Source organism: Coregonus clupeaformis, chromosome 26 (assembly GCF_020615455.1).
Source record: "Coregonus clupeaformis isolate EN_2021a chromosome 26, ASM2061545v1, whole genome shotgun sequence".
Taxonomy (NCBI): Eukaryota; Metazoa; Chordata; class Actinopteri; order Salmoniformes; family Salmonidae; genus Coregonus; species Coregonus clupeaformis.
The window spans coordinates 13,082,073-13,098,153 of record NC_059217.1 but is presented as its reverse complement, the minus strand read 5'-3'; the positions used below and the strand labels follow the sequence as shown (position 1 = coordinate 13,098,153).

The 16,081-nt window shown below is 43.7% G+C and overlaps 1 protein-coding gene across 1 annotated transcript in view; it reads right to left on the bottom strand.

Moving 5' to 3' along the window:
• The window catches only part of LOC121540394 (rho guanine nucleotide exchange factor 18-like), an 86,987-nt gene that overhangs the window by 32,430 nt on the left and 38,476 nt on the right, over positions 1-16,081 (bottom strand). Inside the window, exons 4-9 of the mRNA XM_045207740.1 lie at positions 11,308-11,503; positions 10,391-10,503; positions 9,579-9,719; positions 9,015-9,265; positions 7,457-7,582; positions 7,097-7,214 (exon numbers count right to left, since the gene is read on the bottom strand). Coding sequence (XP_045063675.1) covers positions 7,097-7,214; positions 7,457-7,582; positions 9,015-9,265; positions 9,579-9,719; positions 10,391-10,503; positions 11,308-11,429 — 871 coding nt within the window. The 5' untranslated portion in view covers positions 11,430-11,503. The remainder of the gene's footprint in view (positions 1-7,096; positions 7,215-7,456; positions 7,583-9,014; positions 9,266-9,578; positions 9,720-10,390; positions 10,504-11,307; positions 11,504-16,081) is intronic.

Genomic DNA, 16,081 nt, shown 5'->3' with positions numbered 1-16,081 from the left:
GCTTAAAACAATCCAAAAAATATTCTCATGGACTAAAAGTCAGATTCATTCCAAATTTGGTCTTTGGACTCATCACAACAGTCCCTAAAGAGTTTGAGAAAATAACGTTGATGCATTCAAAGATGGCCACACTAAGGGGTTAGTCAAAGGATGGTGAGTTATTGACAAATCAGATTTTACGTGTACATTTAAACCACTGTAAATCTACTCCACAGTGGCCTATCAACTTGAAACTTGTCATCGCTATCATGGACATCCCTAAGATGAACCACACTGAATGTTATTTTTTTAAAGAAGTAGACTATTAACAACTCATTCTTTGCATATATACTGAGTGTACAAAACATTAAGAACATCTGTTCTTTCCATGACATACACTGAGCATACACAACATGACAGACAGACCAGGTGAATCCAGGTGAAAGCTATGATCCCTTATTGATGTCACTTGTTAAATCCACTTCAATCAGTGTAGATGAAGGGGAGGAGATCGGTTAAAGAAGGATTTTTAAGCCTTGAGACAATTGAGACATGGATTGTGTATGTGTGCCATTCAGAGGGTGAATGATTTTTGTGCCTTTGAACGGGGTATAGTAGTAGGTGCCAGGCGCACCGGTTTGTGTCAAGAACTGCAACGCTGCTGTGTTTTTCATGCTCAACAGTTTCCGGTGTGTATCAAGTATGGTCCGCCACCCAAAGGACATCCAGCCAACTTGACACAACTGTGGGAAGCATTGGTGTCAACCAGTACTTAAGTAAAAATACTTTTAAGTACTACTTAGGTCATTTTTTAAAAATATCTGTACTTTACTATTAATATTTTAGACAACTTTTACTTCACTACATTCCTAAAGAAAATAATGTACTTTTATTGCATACATTTTCCCTGACACCCAAACGTACTCGTTACATTTTGAATGCTTAGCAGCACAGGAAAATGGTCCAATTCACACACTTATCAAGAAGTCATCCCTACTGCCTCTGATCTGGCCGACTCACTAAACACAAATTATATATTTGTAAATGTTGGAGTGTGCCCCTGGCTATGCATACATTTAAAAAACAAGAAAATTGTGCCGTCTGGTTGGCTTAATATAAGGAATAAGAAATTATTTTGAAACTTAAGTATATTTTAGCAATTACATTTACTTTTGATACTAAAGTATATTTAAAACCAAATACTTGTAGACTTTTACTCAAGTAGTTTTTCACTGGGTGACTTTGACTTTTACTTGAGTCATGTTCTATTAAGGTATCTTTTACTTTTACTCAAGTATGACAATTGAATACTTTTTCCACCACTGGTGTCAACATGGGCCAGCATCCCTTTGGAATGCTTTGACACCTTGTAGAGTCCATGCCCCAACAAATTGAGGCTGTTCTGAGGGCAAAAGGGGGTGCAACTCAATATTAGGAAGGTGTTCATAATGTTTTGTACTGTCAGTATGTCTGTATGTGTGTCTTTCTCTCTTGCTCGCTCTTCTCGCTCTCTCTTCTCTTCCTCTCCCTCGCTTCTCTCTTCTCTATACTCTCTGTCTCCGTTTTCCACACACAGAGAGGCTCTTCAGTGACGGGGGGTGCAACTCCATATTAGGAAGGTGTTCCTAACGTTTGGTATACTCAGTGTATAACACTAATGCTAAAAATCATAATCTCCTCATGAACCATGCATCAGATTCACTCCAGATGTTGTATTTAGACTCATGATTGCACATAAAGGAAGATACTGTAGTTCCTACATTCTTGCTTTGTTATCCAACTGATATTGTGTCCTTTCTGTCATCCTGTGATCCCCGTTCATTGCTGCTCGCAGCTATATCTTTACTACTTATCGTTAATACCGTCTTTGGTGTGATTATCAATGCACAAGCACCTTTTAACCCAATCCTATCCATGGAGGCTCCTCAGAGGAAAAAGTGGAGGACCATCCTCAGTGAATTTCAGAAATATTTAAATAGTCAAACATTTAAAAACTATACTAAATATATTCACGTCACCAAATAATTGATTAAAACACACTGTTTTGCATTGAAGGTCTAGAGTAGCCTCACCAGCACACTGTAGGGTAGCACCATGGTGTAGACGGAGGACAGCTAGTTTCCGTCCTCCTCTTGATACATTGACTTCAATACAAAACCTAGGAGGCTTGTGGTTCTCACCCCCTTCTATAGACTTACACAGTAATTATGACAACTTTCGGAGGACTTCCTCCAACCTATCAGAGTTCTTGCAGCTTGAACTGACATGTTGTCCACCCAATTAAAGGATCAGCATGAATCTAGTACTGAAAGCATAAGCTACAGCTAGCTAGCACTGCAGTGCATAAAATGTGGTGAGTAGTTGACTCAAAGCGAGTGAAAGACAATAGTTGAACCGTTTTTAACAAATAATTTCTTCAAAAATGAAGGAGAAGCAAGAGAGAGAGGGAGAGGAGAAAGCTAGCTACAGTGAGGGAAAAAAATATTTGATCCCCTGCTGATTTTGTACGTTTGCCCACTGACAAAGAAATGATCAGTCTATAATTTTAATGGTAAGTTTATTTGAACAGTGAGAGACAGAATAACAACAACAAAATCCAGAAAAACGCATGTCAAAAATTTATAAATTGATTTGCATTTTAATGAGGGAAATAAGTATTTGACCCCTCTGCAAAACATGACTTAGTACTTGGTGGCAAAACCCTTGTTGGCAATCACAGAGGTCAGACGTTTCTTGTAGTTGGCCACCAGGTTTGCACACATCTCAGGAGGGATTTCGTTCCACTCCTCTTTGAAGATCTTCTCCAAGTCATTAAGGTTGAGGCTGACGTTTGGCAACTAGAACCTTCAGCTCCCTCCACAGATGTTCTATGGGATTAAGGTCTGGAGACTGGCTAGGCCACTCCAGGACCTTAATGTGCTTCTTCTTGAGCCACTCCTTTGTTGCCTTGGCCGTGTGTTTTGGGTCATTGTCATGCTGGAATACGCATCCACGACCCATTTTCAATGCCCTGGCTGAGGGAAGGAGGTTCTCACCCAAGATTTGACGGTACATGGCCCCGTCCATCGTCCCTTTGATGCGGTGAAGTTGTCCTGTCCCCTTAGCAGAAAAACTCCCCCAAAGCATAATGTTTCCACCTCCATGTTTGATGGTGGGGATGGTGTTCTTGGGGTCATAGGCAGCATTCCTCCTCCTCCAAAGACGGCGAGTTGAGTTGATGCCACAGAGCTCGATTTTGGTCTCATCTGACCACAACACTTTCACCCAGTTCTCCTCTGAATCATTCAGATGTTCATTGGCAAACTTCAGACGGCCCTGTATATGTGCTTTCTTGAGCAGGGGGACCTTGCGGGCGCTGCAGGATTTCAGTCCTTCACGGCGTAGTGTGTTACCAATTGTTTTCTTGGTGACTATGGTCCCAGCTGCTTTGAGATCATTGACAAGATCCTCCCGTGTAGTTCTGGGCTGATTCCTCACCGTTCTCATGATCATTGCAACTCCACGAGGTGAGATCTTGCATGGAGCCCCAGGCCGAGGGAGATTGACAGGTCTTTTGTGTTTCTTCCATTTGCGAATAATCGCACCAACTGTTGTCACCTTCTCACCAAGCTGCTTGGCGATGGTCTTGTAGCCCATTCCAGCCTTGTGTAGGTCTACAATCTTGTCCCTGACATCCTTGGAGAGCTCTTTGGTCTTGGCCATGGTGGAGAGTTTGGAATCTGATTGATTGATTGCTTCTGTGGACAGTTGTCTTTTATACAGGTAACAAACTGAGATTAGGAGCACTCCCTTTGAGTGTGCTCCTAATCTCAGCTCGTTACCTGTATAAAAGACACCTGGGAGCCAGAAATCTTTCTGATTGAGAGGGGGTCAAATACTTATTTCCCTCATTCAAATGCAAATCAATTTATAATATTTTTGACATGCGTTTTCCTGGATTTTTTTGTTGTTATTCTGTCTCTCACTGTTCAAATGAACCTACCATTAAAATTATAGACTGATCAAGTCTTTGTCAGTGGGCAAACGTACAAAATCAGCAGGGGATCAAATACTTTTTTTCCCTCACTGTATATTTAATATTTTTTTCACTTACTTAGCTAGCGAATGCAGTTAGCTAGTTTAGCCTACTCAAACACCTGGCTCAAACAGAGAGGGATGCTATGTTAACTAGCTGGCTATGACCATTCAACACTGGAACTCTTCCAAGTCAAGGTAAGCTTTTGGTTTTATAAATCTATTGCCACCGGGGCCCGCCTGTGTAACTGCTAAACTCCTTGTTGACTGTACACTGTACTGCATGATTATAGCGGGTTTACTAACGCGTTAGTTCTAGTAGATATGTTGACTATGACATTATAATATGGTGACATCGATGTAGGCTGTGTGTAGTGGTTAGCGGTTATGATATGAAGGTTTGGCTTGGAAAGTTTTTTTTGCCTGGTCACAGACAGCTGATGTGTTGTGCACTGAAGTCCACAAGCAAAGGGAAAAGGTGAGAGGAGGAGAGTGCGAAGATGCGAGAAGTATGTGGCTGCTACCTCGCTAACTCCTCAAACAACGTACGTAATATAGGGCTCAGGACTAAAAGATAACCTCGACATCCACTTTAACCCTCTAGAGTCTAAACCCTGTCTAAGCCGGGGAAGGGTGTTCTAAGCTAACATATGGAATTTTTTTAAGATGGTCATACTAAGGACCATTTAGCTATTTGATTTTACATTTTAAGACCCCTTAAGGTATAAAAAAAAAACCATAAACAATTATTGGATGAAACATTGAATTTGGCATTATGCTATTAGCCAATAAAAACACATTGAATAACAGATTCACTACATGGAACAACAGTCCCAAAACAAACTATCTCCATATATACTTCCATTAATTTTTCTTACTGGTACCGGGGACCTTCAGACGAGTCGTGAGGCTTGTAGGCGTCCTAGAGCAAAACGGAGAACCCCATCCTGTACTTTGTAGGCCAAACCGTTTGGACACCACAGACGTTTTTGTGAGAAGACCGATTTTAGGGATGTCTCATGGTCTGACAAACACCGCTTTAGGCTAAGAGTTATGGAGCGGTAAATCAGTGGCCAGTGATGGTTGCAATTGAGATCAGCTGTGCGGGTGATATCCATTTTTTATTGACGGTTTAACGAGAGATTACCTTGTGATAGTACGCTGGCCAATGTTCATTGCAATAGGCCATCTCTGAACGTTAGGGAGAAATAATGTTATTCTTTCTATTCCAACAGTCCTTCAAGTTCCTGCCACAAAGTCCTTAACAGCAAGTTGGGCCTAAACCTTCCAGAGCTAGCGAGGGGAAAGACATGGGGCCCCAATTACGACCTGAGTTAAGCGCACGTAAAAGGAACGTAATTCCCTTTATGCCCTTTCTCTCTATGACCTTGAACTTAAGCATGAGAATAGCATGGAAACCGAATGAAGGTGTGGCGGCAGTGTGTCTACAGATACGCTGTATTCTGACTGACTTCATTCCACCACCTTTACAAGTGAGGAAACCATGAATAAGGTTTAGAGAACCTACCAGTTCCAATAGAAATAACAGCATTCTCCATGCACTGTAACTTATAAATGGATAAGAGCTATTGATAGGAGCTAGGTAAATGAGTAATACATTTGAAAAAGGGGATTGTAAATACACATAGGAATTGTTTTAGATGAGTTTTCCTTATGATCCCAGGAGATGAATGTGAAAACAAGTCATATGGAAGCAAACTGAAAATCATATCAACATTACATGTATTACGGCCCCTTTTCCACAGGGAAATAGGCTATAAACAGCTGTGCTGTTATTCAAATTTTTTATTGTGAGCCCTCATAATTTGCATGGATGAAATTTGGACACCCAAGCTATAGGCTTCTGTAGGGCTGAACCTGCCGAGTAGATGTATGCGCTTTAGAATGTTTAAATTAAAGCCTATGCCAGGGCTTTTCTCCGTTTTATTTTACAATTTGTATCATGTTAAATATTAGCCACCATCGGGCGCCACATACATTTATAACGACGCCAGGACAGCGGAGTCACTCACCACCTTCCGGAGACATTTGAAACCCCACCGCTTTAAGGAACACCTGGGATAGGATAAAGTAATCCTTCTACCCCCCAAAAAAAAATGTTTTATTGAATGCACCAATTTGTACGTCGCTCTGGATAAGAGCGTATGCTAAATGACGTAAATGTAAATGTATAACTGTCACTTTAGTGTTCATTTTCTTCAATTCGTAGCTTACATTTTGCATCATTCCATGCCGTTTACCTTTCTTTCCTCTGTCACATCAGTGTAAGTTGTTCCTGAGAGTCGCTAGCATTAGTGGATCATATTAGGCTAACGTTGTGCAATAATTTGGGACATGTAGCCTATTTGAATCATTATGGAACTCACGTAGCAGGTTAAACCTGGAGCCTGGCGCACGGTTCCCTACGACTGGACCCATCATACAGTTCCATGATTAGTGAGAATTAGGGTAGGTTTATAGGACTATTGTTCAACCTCTATTGTACACTTTTTCCCCCACCTTCCAATATTTAATGGATTGAACTTGAAATTGACAACTTTCAGGATGAATCAAACCGCTATTTTTTTATTCATCAATATTTTTGTGTGTAAAGGCTCTCCAAATCTGTTTTATGATTCATACATACTTTCATTAACCCTAAAATGTGCCTAAATAATCTACAAGATCAGAGTATTTTTAAATCTACCAGTTGGTGCTGAAACGGAGATGAAGAGATGGCATTCTTTCATTGATCCATATATTCTGAAGCAGTTGTCTCAATGTATTCTATTGAGTCTGTCGACAAAATTATAATTCAAGCTACACCATATTTAAAGGGATGTCTTAAGACAAATGTACTGAAAACTCCACTGAATAAAAACTCCACAAGAAAATCTGTTGGCCAGCAAGTGGGAGGGTTTTCAGCGGTTGAATGAAATGTATTCACAGCGCAAGGTAGCCACACCTGCATAGCACGTTACGCGACTGAATAAGGTAAGTCAGAATACCAAATACTGAGAAGTGCGTAGGAAAGATGTGCGTAGGAAAGACATAAATTCCTAAGTCGGGATCGGGCCAAGACATAAAGCGTCTGTTTCCTTACCTTCTGTGTTCTGCACAATGCGTTCCACCAGCACTGGGTACTTCGTGATGCGCTGAGTCACCAGTAGAATACACTCTGTCACTCCTAATCTTCTCACAATGGACAAATTGTTGATTTTCTGGAAGGAAAAGCTACATATTTTATACACAGTTCATAGACCATGTAGTGCAATCAATAAATATCTCTGGTTACACACAGGAGGCCACAATAGCTGAATTTGAAAAAGTCTCATATGTTCTTAAATAACCTACTGTCATTAATGTTTCCTATCCTCTTTAAGTTAGCACATGGTGGATTGGACAGCTGGACAGGATTTTTGTCAATGTCTCTACTATAGTAATGGAAGCAATAACAACTTACCCGTATGAGGTTCTGGAACTTCTTGTTGTTGTGCAGCTGCTCCTTGTAGTAATTGACAGCCTCTGTGTGGTGGCTACAAAAATCACCATAGCTCTCCTTCATCCGTTCCCCTAACTCACCTGAAAACTGGAAAGGAGAGGAGACAAGGATGAGAACTGTCTCAGTATTGTTAGAGCGTCTTCCCAGGCTCCTCTGATCACCTCCTTTCACTGACAAGTTTTTAATTGTAAGGATTTTTTATAGAGAGGGAGACTGATAGTAGGGGCATAGAGCGTGGCCGAGACGGGGCTCGAACCCCCGTCGCCAGAGGGGGCATATGTGATCCGGAGTCAGCAGCTTAGGCTGTGTTTACACAGGCAGCCAATTCTGATCTTTTGCCACCAATTGGTCTTTGACCAATCAGACCAGATAATTTGCCCATAATTGGGCAAAAGATCAGAATTGGGCTGCCTGTGTAATCACAGACTTTGACCATTTTACATTTTAGTCAGTCATTTAGCAGACGCTCTTATCCAGAGCAATGTACAGTTAGTGAGTGCATTCTTTATTTTTTTAAATTGTATTTATTAATTTTTTTATTCATACTGGCCCCCCGTGGGAAACGAACCCACAACCCTGGCGTTGCAAACGCCATGCTCTACCAACTGAGCTACATCCCTGCCGGCCATTCCCTCCCCTACCCTGGACGACGCTGGGCCAATTGTGCGCCGCCCCATGGGTCTCCCGGTCGCGGCCGGCTACGACAGAGCCTGTATTCGAAACAGGATCTCTAGTGGCACAGCTAGCACTGCGATGCAGTGCCTTAGACCACTGCGCCACTCGAGACCACTACACCAGACTCCGGCAATCTCTGACAGGTTCACTGAGTGTACAAAACATTAGGAACACCTTACTAATATTAAGTTGCACCCCCTTTTGCCCTCAGAACAGCCTCAATTTGTCGGGCATAGATTAGAGGTGTTGAAAGCGTTCCACAGGGATGCTGGCCCATGTTGACTCCAATGCTTCCCACAGTTGTGTCAAGTTGGCTGGATGTCCTATTCTTGATACACACGGGAAACTGTTGAGCATGAAAAACCCAGCAGCGTTGCAATTCTTGACACACTCAAACCAGTGTGCCTGCACCTACTACCATACCCCATTCAAAGGCACTTAAATCTATTGTTGCCCATTCACGCTCAATGGCACACACACAATCCATGTCTCAATTGTCTCAAGGCTTAAAAATCATTCTTTAACCAATCTCCTCCCCTTCATCTACACTGACTGAAGTGGATTTAACAAGTGATATCAATAAGGGATCATAGCTTTAACCTGGATTCACCTGGTCAGTCTGTCATTTAAAGAGCAGGTGTTTTTAATGTTTTCTATATCTTATTTTCCCTTATAAAAGGCAAGGAGGCAGAGAGGAAAACAGTCAAGGTAATTGGTATACAGCGTCTGAATTAATTTTTCTCTACCTGCAAATAGGGGAAAAATACAAGTCACTGTGTGTGTGAGGGTGAGACAGAATTAGAGAAAGTGTGTGTAACACTGTGTGTGTGTGTGGTGTCTCTACCTGTGTGGTAAGGATGTCAGCGAGTCTCTGTATGTTGTAGTTCTTGTCGCTGCCGGGCTGCATGGCGTCTCGGCGCCGCTCTTTGAGGCGGGAAAGGAAGTGTGTGTGCAGCTCCAGCAGGCTCTCCAGGCGCGGGAACAGACAGTCCAGACACCGCTCATCCATCTGAAGGTGCTCTTTCAGCTCCCTCACGTACACATGCAGCATGATTTTCAGGGTCCGTACGTGATGCATCTCTGTCTGCATCAACTCTGTTGGGATAAATAGACAGAACGACAGACAGACACAGACAGGGGGTTCAACATCTAATTAGCCTTTTACAGGAATTTGCTTTTCATCCACCGGACTCCATTATTGATTGTAGATCCAGACAAAGAGATAAATGGAACAATTGACATTGAGAGTTGAGGTTCTCCATTCTCATAATTCACCTTCTAATTCTAAACTTAACCACAGATATAACTATAAAAACACAATGAAAGCCTACATAAAACACGACAAATGTAACAAAATGTATAATTTATTTTTTATAAGACATCAAAAGACCATGTATGACAAACTGACCGTAGATGACGTCCTGTCTCTTGACCATCTCCTTGGTGTGTTTCTTCAGGTACTGTTGGTCCACAGCCAGGCTCCATGACTCCACATCCAAGTCCTGGGCATCTGACTCCAGATCAGCTCGAACCGCAGAGTAGTACGCATCTGGGGGAGGGGAGGGGCACGGAACAGCACGGCACGGCTCAGGATTAGTGTTGAGGTTGAGGCTGGCTGCAGCAGTGTGACTGTGTGTGTGTATGTGTGTGTGTAGCACAACTCAACTCAAATAATTAGGATTAGTGTGTGTGTGTAAGCAGCACAACTCAAATGTATTTTAATTGCGTTCAATAGGTGATGTTCGTTAATGTCACATCATATGATTTACCAATATGTGCAATTAATAAATAATAATCCTACGCTATGATTAGTGGCTATGACCACTAACAACACATACTGATCTCCTGTAGTCTGGGTGGATGACCGTTTTGTCTTTCTGCTGTAGCAGCACTAGCTACATCACTGCTAGACAACCTGGGATAATCATACAGTCTCTCTCACACACTCCAGCTTAATGAAACTGGGTGAGGTCCCATCTCTCTCCCAACAGCCCACGCTCTCTATATGTCAGCCACATAACCCGTCTCATAACCTATGACAACAGCGTTGCACAACCCTCCTTTTGGAGAGCTACCCTCCTGCAGGCTCTCTCTCCAACCCTAATCTAGCACACCTGATTCTACTAATTGGCTGCTCAAAAAGCCTGCCCACCTGGCTGTACGGTACTCTCTCTCATGTATCTAAGCTCTAACGAGCAGCTCCCTCCCTAACCCACTCACCCTCTACGATGATGGAGTCAGTGGTGGAAGGGGCCAGAGACACCGCGTCCTCGTTGAAGCGCTTGATCCCGAAGCGGAGGCTGTCCGTCTCGTCCATGTCCCCTGGGAGGGATCTGAAAGAGGAGCGCCACAGGTCCAGAGTGGCGTACATACTGAACATACTGAGAGACTACAAGACTACTAAAACACTAACACTACAGACACAGCTACAATACAGAGGTCCTGAATGGCATACTGTCCTGAGACTATACAACTACCACAAGACACAGATACACTAAAACACCACCACTGGCATAGGAGAGAAAGACACAGCTTACTAAAGTGGCATAGGTGCTGAGAGATACTACCACAGATGGCAAAGACACAGCTACATGCCTTCCGCAGCCTGCCTGCAAGATGCCCTGTCTACGACAGCACGATGATAGCGCTGGCTGTTTTAAGCTCTGTCTCGCCTCAAATCAAAAGAGCTGCAAAATGCACCTGACAGTTAGCTGCAGCATGGTCACCTATTAATAACACATCACAGACATGTAGAAAATCTAGAGCCAAAACCAGCTCTTTAGCTGGAAGGAAATAATGTATAAATAGCCTAGATTTACATGCAACACAACCACCAGAATCTTTTCACTTAAAGGTAAAATGTATTTGTTTAAAAACTAACATTGAAAGACAATGAGACCAAGACAAAGGCATCCTATGCAGCTTCCTCTATTGGATGGTAAATTCAATTATACAGAGCAGTGGTATAGAGTCTATACAGATGATTTAGGGCAGTGGTATAGTGTCTATAACTACAGTCTATTATGACAATGGTATAGCCTACATAGCGGTGGTCAATACACTGCTATTGACCAGCGGCTAGCTTATGTAGCCTACCTGACTGATTGGTCAGGTGGCTAGCTGTTGTTTGTACTAACCCAGAGCTGCTGTTGTGGCTGTGGTTGAGGTTGAGGCTGGCTCCAGCAGTGTGACTGTGGCTGGAGGAAGAGCTGTTGGAGGCGGCAGGCTGAGCACTGGGTCCCCGCGGGGTGAGGGTCATGCCTGGGACTTGCGGCGAGCCGGAGGGGCCATCAGGGGCCGGCGAGGACTTGTCCTGATCCCACTCCCTCAGGGCTGGGAAAAGACGAGAGGAGGATGAAGAGGAGGATGAGAGATGGTTAAAGCGCTGCTTGCCCCAGTAACGCTGCAGCCAGGCGCGAGGCAGAGAACCCTGCAGGAAGCGACAGGTGAGGTGGTCTCTGTGCATCAGCACCCGGACCCCCAGACGGCCAGACAGACCCCAGGAGGGCCCCCAGACATTGACCCTACGTTGGGTAGGTCTGGCCCGACCAACCCCCTTGTTAACCTCTAGCTCCATAGTGTCGGTCTGTGTCGCAGGAGTAGAGGTGATGCTGCTGCTCGCACTGTAGGCACGGAGACCGAGACACACATGGCTTTATATGCCCACCCGACTCCTGATCTAGTACATTCTAGAGGTCACGCATGCCCCTTTCCTTTTCTCTCTCTCTCTCTCTCGTTCTTTTTACATCTCTCTCGCTCTTTCTCTTCCCCGCTCCCTCCCCCTCCCCACGATCTCCCTCTCTCTCCACCTCCACCTCTCTGTTTCCTGCGGGGGCTGGGGTGTGTGATAATAGGCAGAGACTAACAAGCAGGAGGGGAGATGAGAACACAGGTGTCTGTCAGTCAGAGTCCTGCTGCTCTTCAGATGACTGCTGCAACTGAAGATAAGCAGTGTAGATTCAACCCTCACCTACCAGACTGCTGCTACTGAGGATGAGCAGTGTAGGTTCAACCCTCACCTACCAGACTGCTGCTACTGAAGATAAGCAGTGTAGATTCAACCCTCACCTACCAGACTGCTGCTACTGAGGATGAGCAGTGTAGATTCAACCCTCACCTACCAGACTGCTGCTACTGAGGATGAGCAGTGTAGGTTCAACCCTCACCTACCAGACTGCTGCTACTGAGGATGAGCAGTGTAGGTTCAACCCTCACCCACCAGACTACTGCTACTGAGGATGAGCAGTGTAGGTTCAACCCTCACCTACCAGACTGCTGCTACTGAGGATGAGCAGTGTAGGTTCAACCCTCACCTACCAGACTGCTGCTACTGAGGATGAGCAGTTTGGCAAAAAGAAACATTTTCCACCATAATTCCTCTTGGATCACTAAGATTAGGATCTGTATGTATCTATTTCATAATTATTGTTAAGTTTATTGATCAGATATTATGCATTTCACCAGAATTTCCACAACTACCAACGCAAAAATTATAATTACCACAGTTTTCGAAGTCCGAAAAAGTAATAAACAAATAAATGTATATTTTTTAAACATTGCTCCCCTAATGAAAAGGCCTGAGTTACACATAATACTGAAAACAAATATACACTGAACAAAAATATAAATGCAACGTGCAACAATTTCAAAGATTTCACTGAGTTACAGTTTATATAAAGAAATCAGTCAATTTAAATAAATTCATTAGGCCCTAATATATGGATTACACATGACTTGGAATACAGAAATGCATCTTTGTTGGTCACAGATACTTTAAAACAAGGTAGGAGCGTGGATCAGAAAACCAGTCAGTATCTGGTGTGATCACCATTTGCCTAATGCAGCGCGACTCATCTCCTTCGCACAGAGTTGATCAGGCTGTTGATTGTGGCCCACTCTCCTTCAATGGCTGTGCGAAGTTGCTGGATATCCAGAGCATCCCAAACATGCTCAATGGTTGGCGTGGTTACACGTGGTCTGTGGTTTTGAGGCCGGTTGGACATACTGCCAAATTCTCTAAAATGATGTTGGAGGCGGCTTATGGTAGAGGAATGGACATACAATTATCTGGCAACAGCTCTGGTGGACATTCCTGCAATCAGCATGCCACTTGCACTCTCCCTCAAAACATGAGACATCTGTGGCATTGTGTTGTGTGACAAAACTGCACATTTTAGAGTGGCCTTTTATTGTCCCCAGCACAAGGTGCACCTGTGAGGTGCACCTGTGTAATGATCAAGCTTCTTGATATGCCACACCTGTTAAGTGGATGGATTATCTTGGCAAAGGAGAAATGCTCACTAACAGGGATGTAAACAAATTAGATAAATAAGCTTTTTGTGCATATGGAAAATGTCTGTGTCCTTTCATTTCAGCTCATGAAACCAACACTTTATGTGCATAAAAAAAAGTGACTTTTTCTGAAAAAGTAATTTCTCCAAGGTCTTTAGAGTTAATGTTGGTGTATTGGGACATGGATACGTGTGGTTCTAAGTTATTTTAGATGTATTTCTAAATTGAATGGGATCCTATGGGCAAATGGCATAACATGATATGCCTATAAAGTATCTAAATATGTGGGATAAGAACCAAAAACTGTCTTGGGATATAAAAACAACAGTATAGGCAAGTGTTAAAACAGGTACACATGTCAAAATGGGGAATATCATCTAAGTGGCATGGTTACTCCAACTCCAGATTGTGGCTGAATTAAATCGGGTTAACACACCCATTTTTCATATTTCTTGACAACCTACATAATCAAATAACTGATGTTTTACAAAAACTCTATACAAATTGGTGTAAGCAGTGGTCCTAGTAAACAATTCAAGTTACCAGCACAGCACACCCATTGACTATAAATTAGAATTTGCTTATCATTATTACTGAAATTAAGGTTCTCATTACAGACCTAAAAATTATGCGGTAATGAGACATGCGTTTCAGCAATGAGAGGCCCTTAGCTCAATCTGCAAGTAATAGGAGGCAAATAAAATAAAATAAAATTGTATTTGTCACATGCGCCGAATACAACAGGTGTAGACCTTACTGTGAAATGCTTACTTACAAGCCCTTAACCAAAAATGCAGATTGAAAGAAAAATAAGAGTTACGTAACAAATAGATAAGTCAAAATAAAAAAAGAAGAAAAACTGAAAAATAACAAATAATTAAAGAGCAGCAGTAAAATAACAGTAGCAAGGCTATATACAGGGGGTACTGGTACAGAGTCAATGTGCGGGGGCACAGGTTAGTAGAGGTAATTGAGGTAATATGTACATGTGGGTAGAGGTAAAGTGACTACGCATAGATAATAAACAGAGAGTAGCAGTAGCGTAAAAAGAGGTGTGTGTGTGGGGGGTGGGGTGCAATGCAAATAGTCCTGGTAACCATTTGATTAGCTGTGCAGGAGACTTATGGCTTGGGGGTAGAAGCTGTTAAGAAGCATTTTGGACCTAGACTTGGCGCTCCGGTACCGCTTGCCGTGCGGTAGCAGAGAGAACAGTCTATGACTAGGGTGGCAATTTTTAGGGCTTTCCTCTGACACAGCCTGGTATAGAGGTCCTGGATGGCAGGAAGCTTGGCCCCAGTGATGCACTGGGCCAGACACACTACCCTCTGTAGTGACTTGCGGTCGGAGACCAGGCGGTGATGCAACCAGTCAGGATGCTCTCGATGGTGCAGCTGTAGAACCTTTTTGAGGATCTGAGGACCCATGCCAAATCTTTTCAGTCTCCTGAGGGGGAATAGGCTTTATCGTGCCTTCTTCACGACTGTCTTGGTGTGTTTTGACCATGGTAGTTTGTTGGTGATGTGGACACCAAGGAACTTGAAGCTCTCAACCTGCTCCACTACAGCCCCGTCAATGAGAATGTGGGTGTGCTCGGTACTCCTTTTCCTGTAGTCCACAATCATCTCCTTTGTCTTGATCACGTTGAGGGAGAGGTTGTTATCCTGGCACCACACGGCCATGTCTCTGACCATGCAGTCATGGGTGAACAGGGAGTACAGGAGGGGACTGAGCACGCACCCCTAAGGGGCCCCCGTGTTAAGGATCAGCGTGGCAAATGTGTTGTTACCTACCCTTACCACCTGGGGGCGGCCCGTCAGGAAGTCCAGGATCCAGTTGCAGAGTTTAGTCCCAGTGTCCTTAGCTTAGTGATGAGCTTTGAGGGCACTATGGTGTTGAACGCTGAGCTGTAGTCAATGAATAGCATTCTCACATAGGTGTTCCTTTTGTCCAGGTGGGAAAGGGCAGTGTTGAGTGCAATAGAGATTGCATCATCTGTGGATCTGTTGGGGTGGTACGCAAATTGGAGTGGGTCTAGGGTTTCCGGGATATTGGTGTTGCTGTGAGCCATGACCAGCCTTTCAAAGCACTTCATGGCTACAGACGTGAGTGCTACGGGTCGGTAGTCATTTAGGCAGGTTACCTTAGTGTTCTTTGGCACAGGGACAATGGTGGTCTGCTTGAAACATGTTGGTATTACAAACTCAGTCAGGAACAGGTTGAAAATGTCAGTGAAGACAATTGCATGTTGGTCAGCGCATGCTCGGAGTACACGTCCTGGTAATCCGTACCTTCAGGCTCTGATCAGTCCCTACACCCAAACGAGGGCATTGCGTTCATCCACCTCTGGCCTGCTGGCCCCCCTACCTCTGCGGAAGCACAGTTCCCGCTCAGCCCAGTCAAAACTGTTCGCTGCTCTGGCACCCCAATGGTGGAACAAACTCCCTCACGACGCCAGGACAGCGGAGTCACTCACCACCTTCCGGAGACACTTGAAACCCCACCTCTGGGATGGGATAAAGTAATCCTTCTACCCCCCCTTACCCCACCCCAAAAAAATAAAACATATTGTAAAGTGGTTATCCCACTGGCTATAAGGTGAATGCACCAATTTGTAAATCG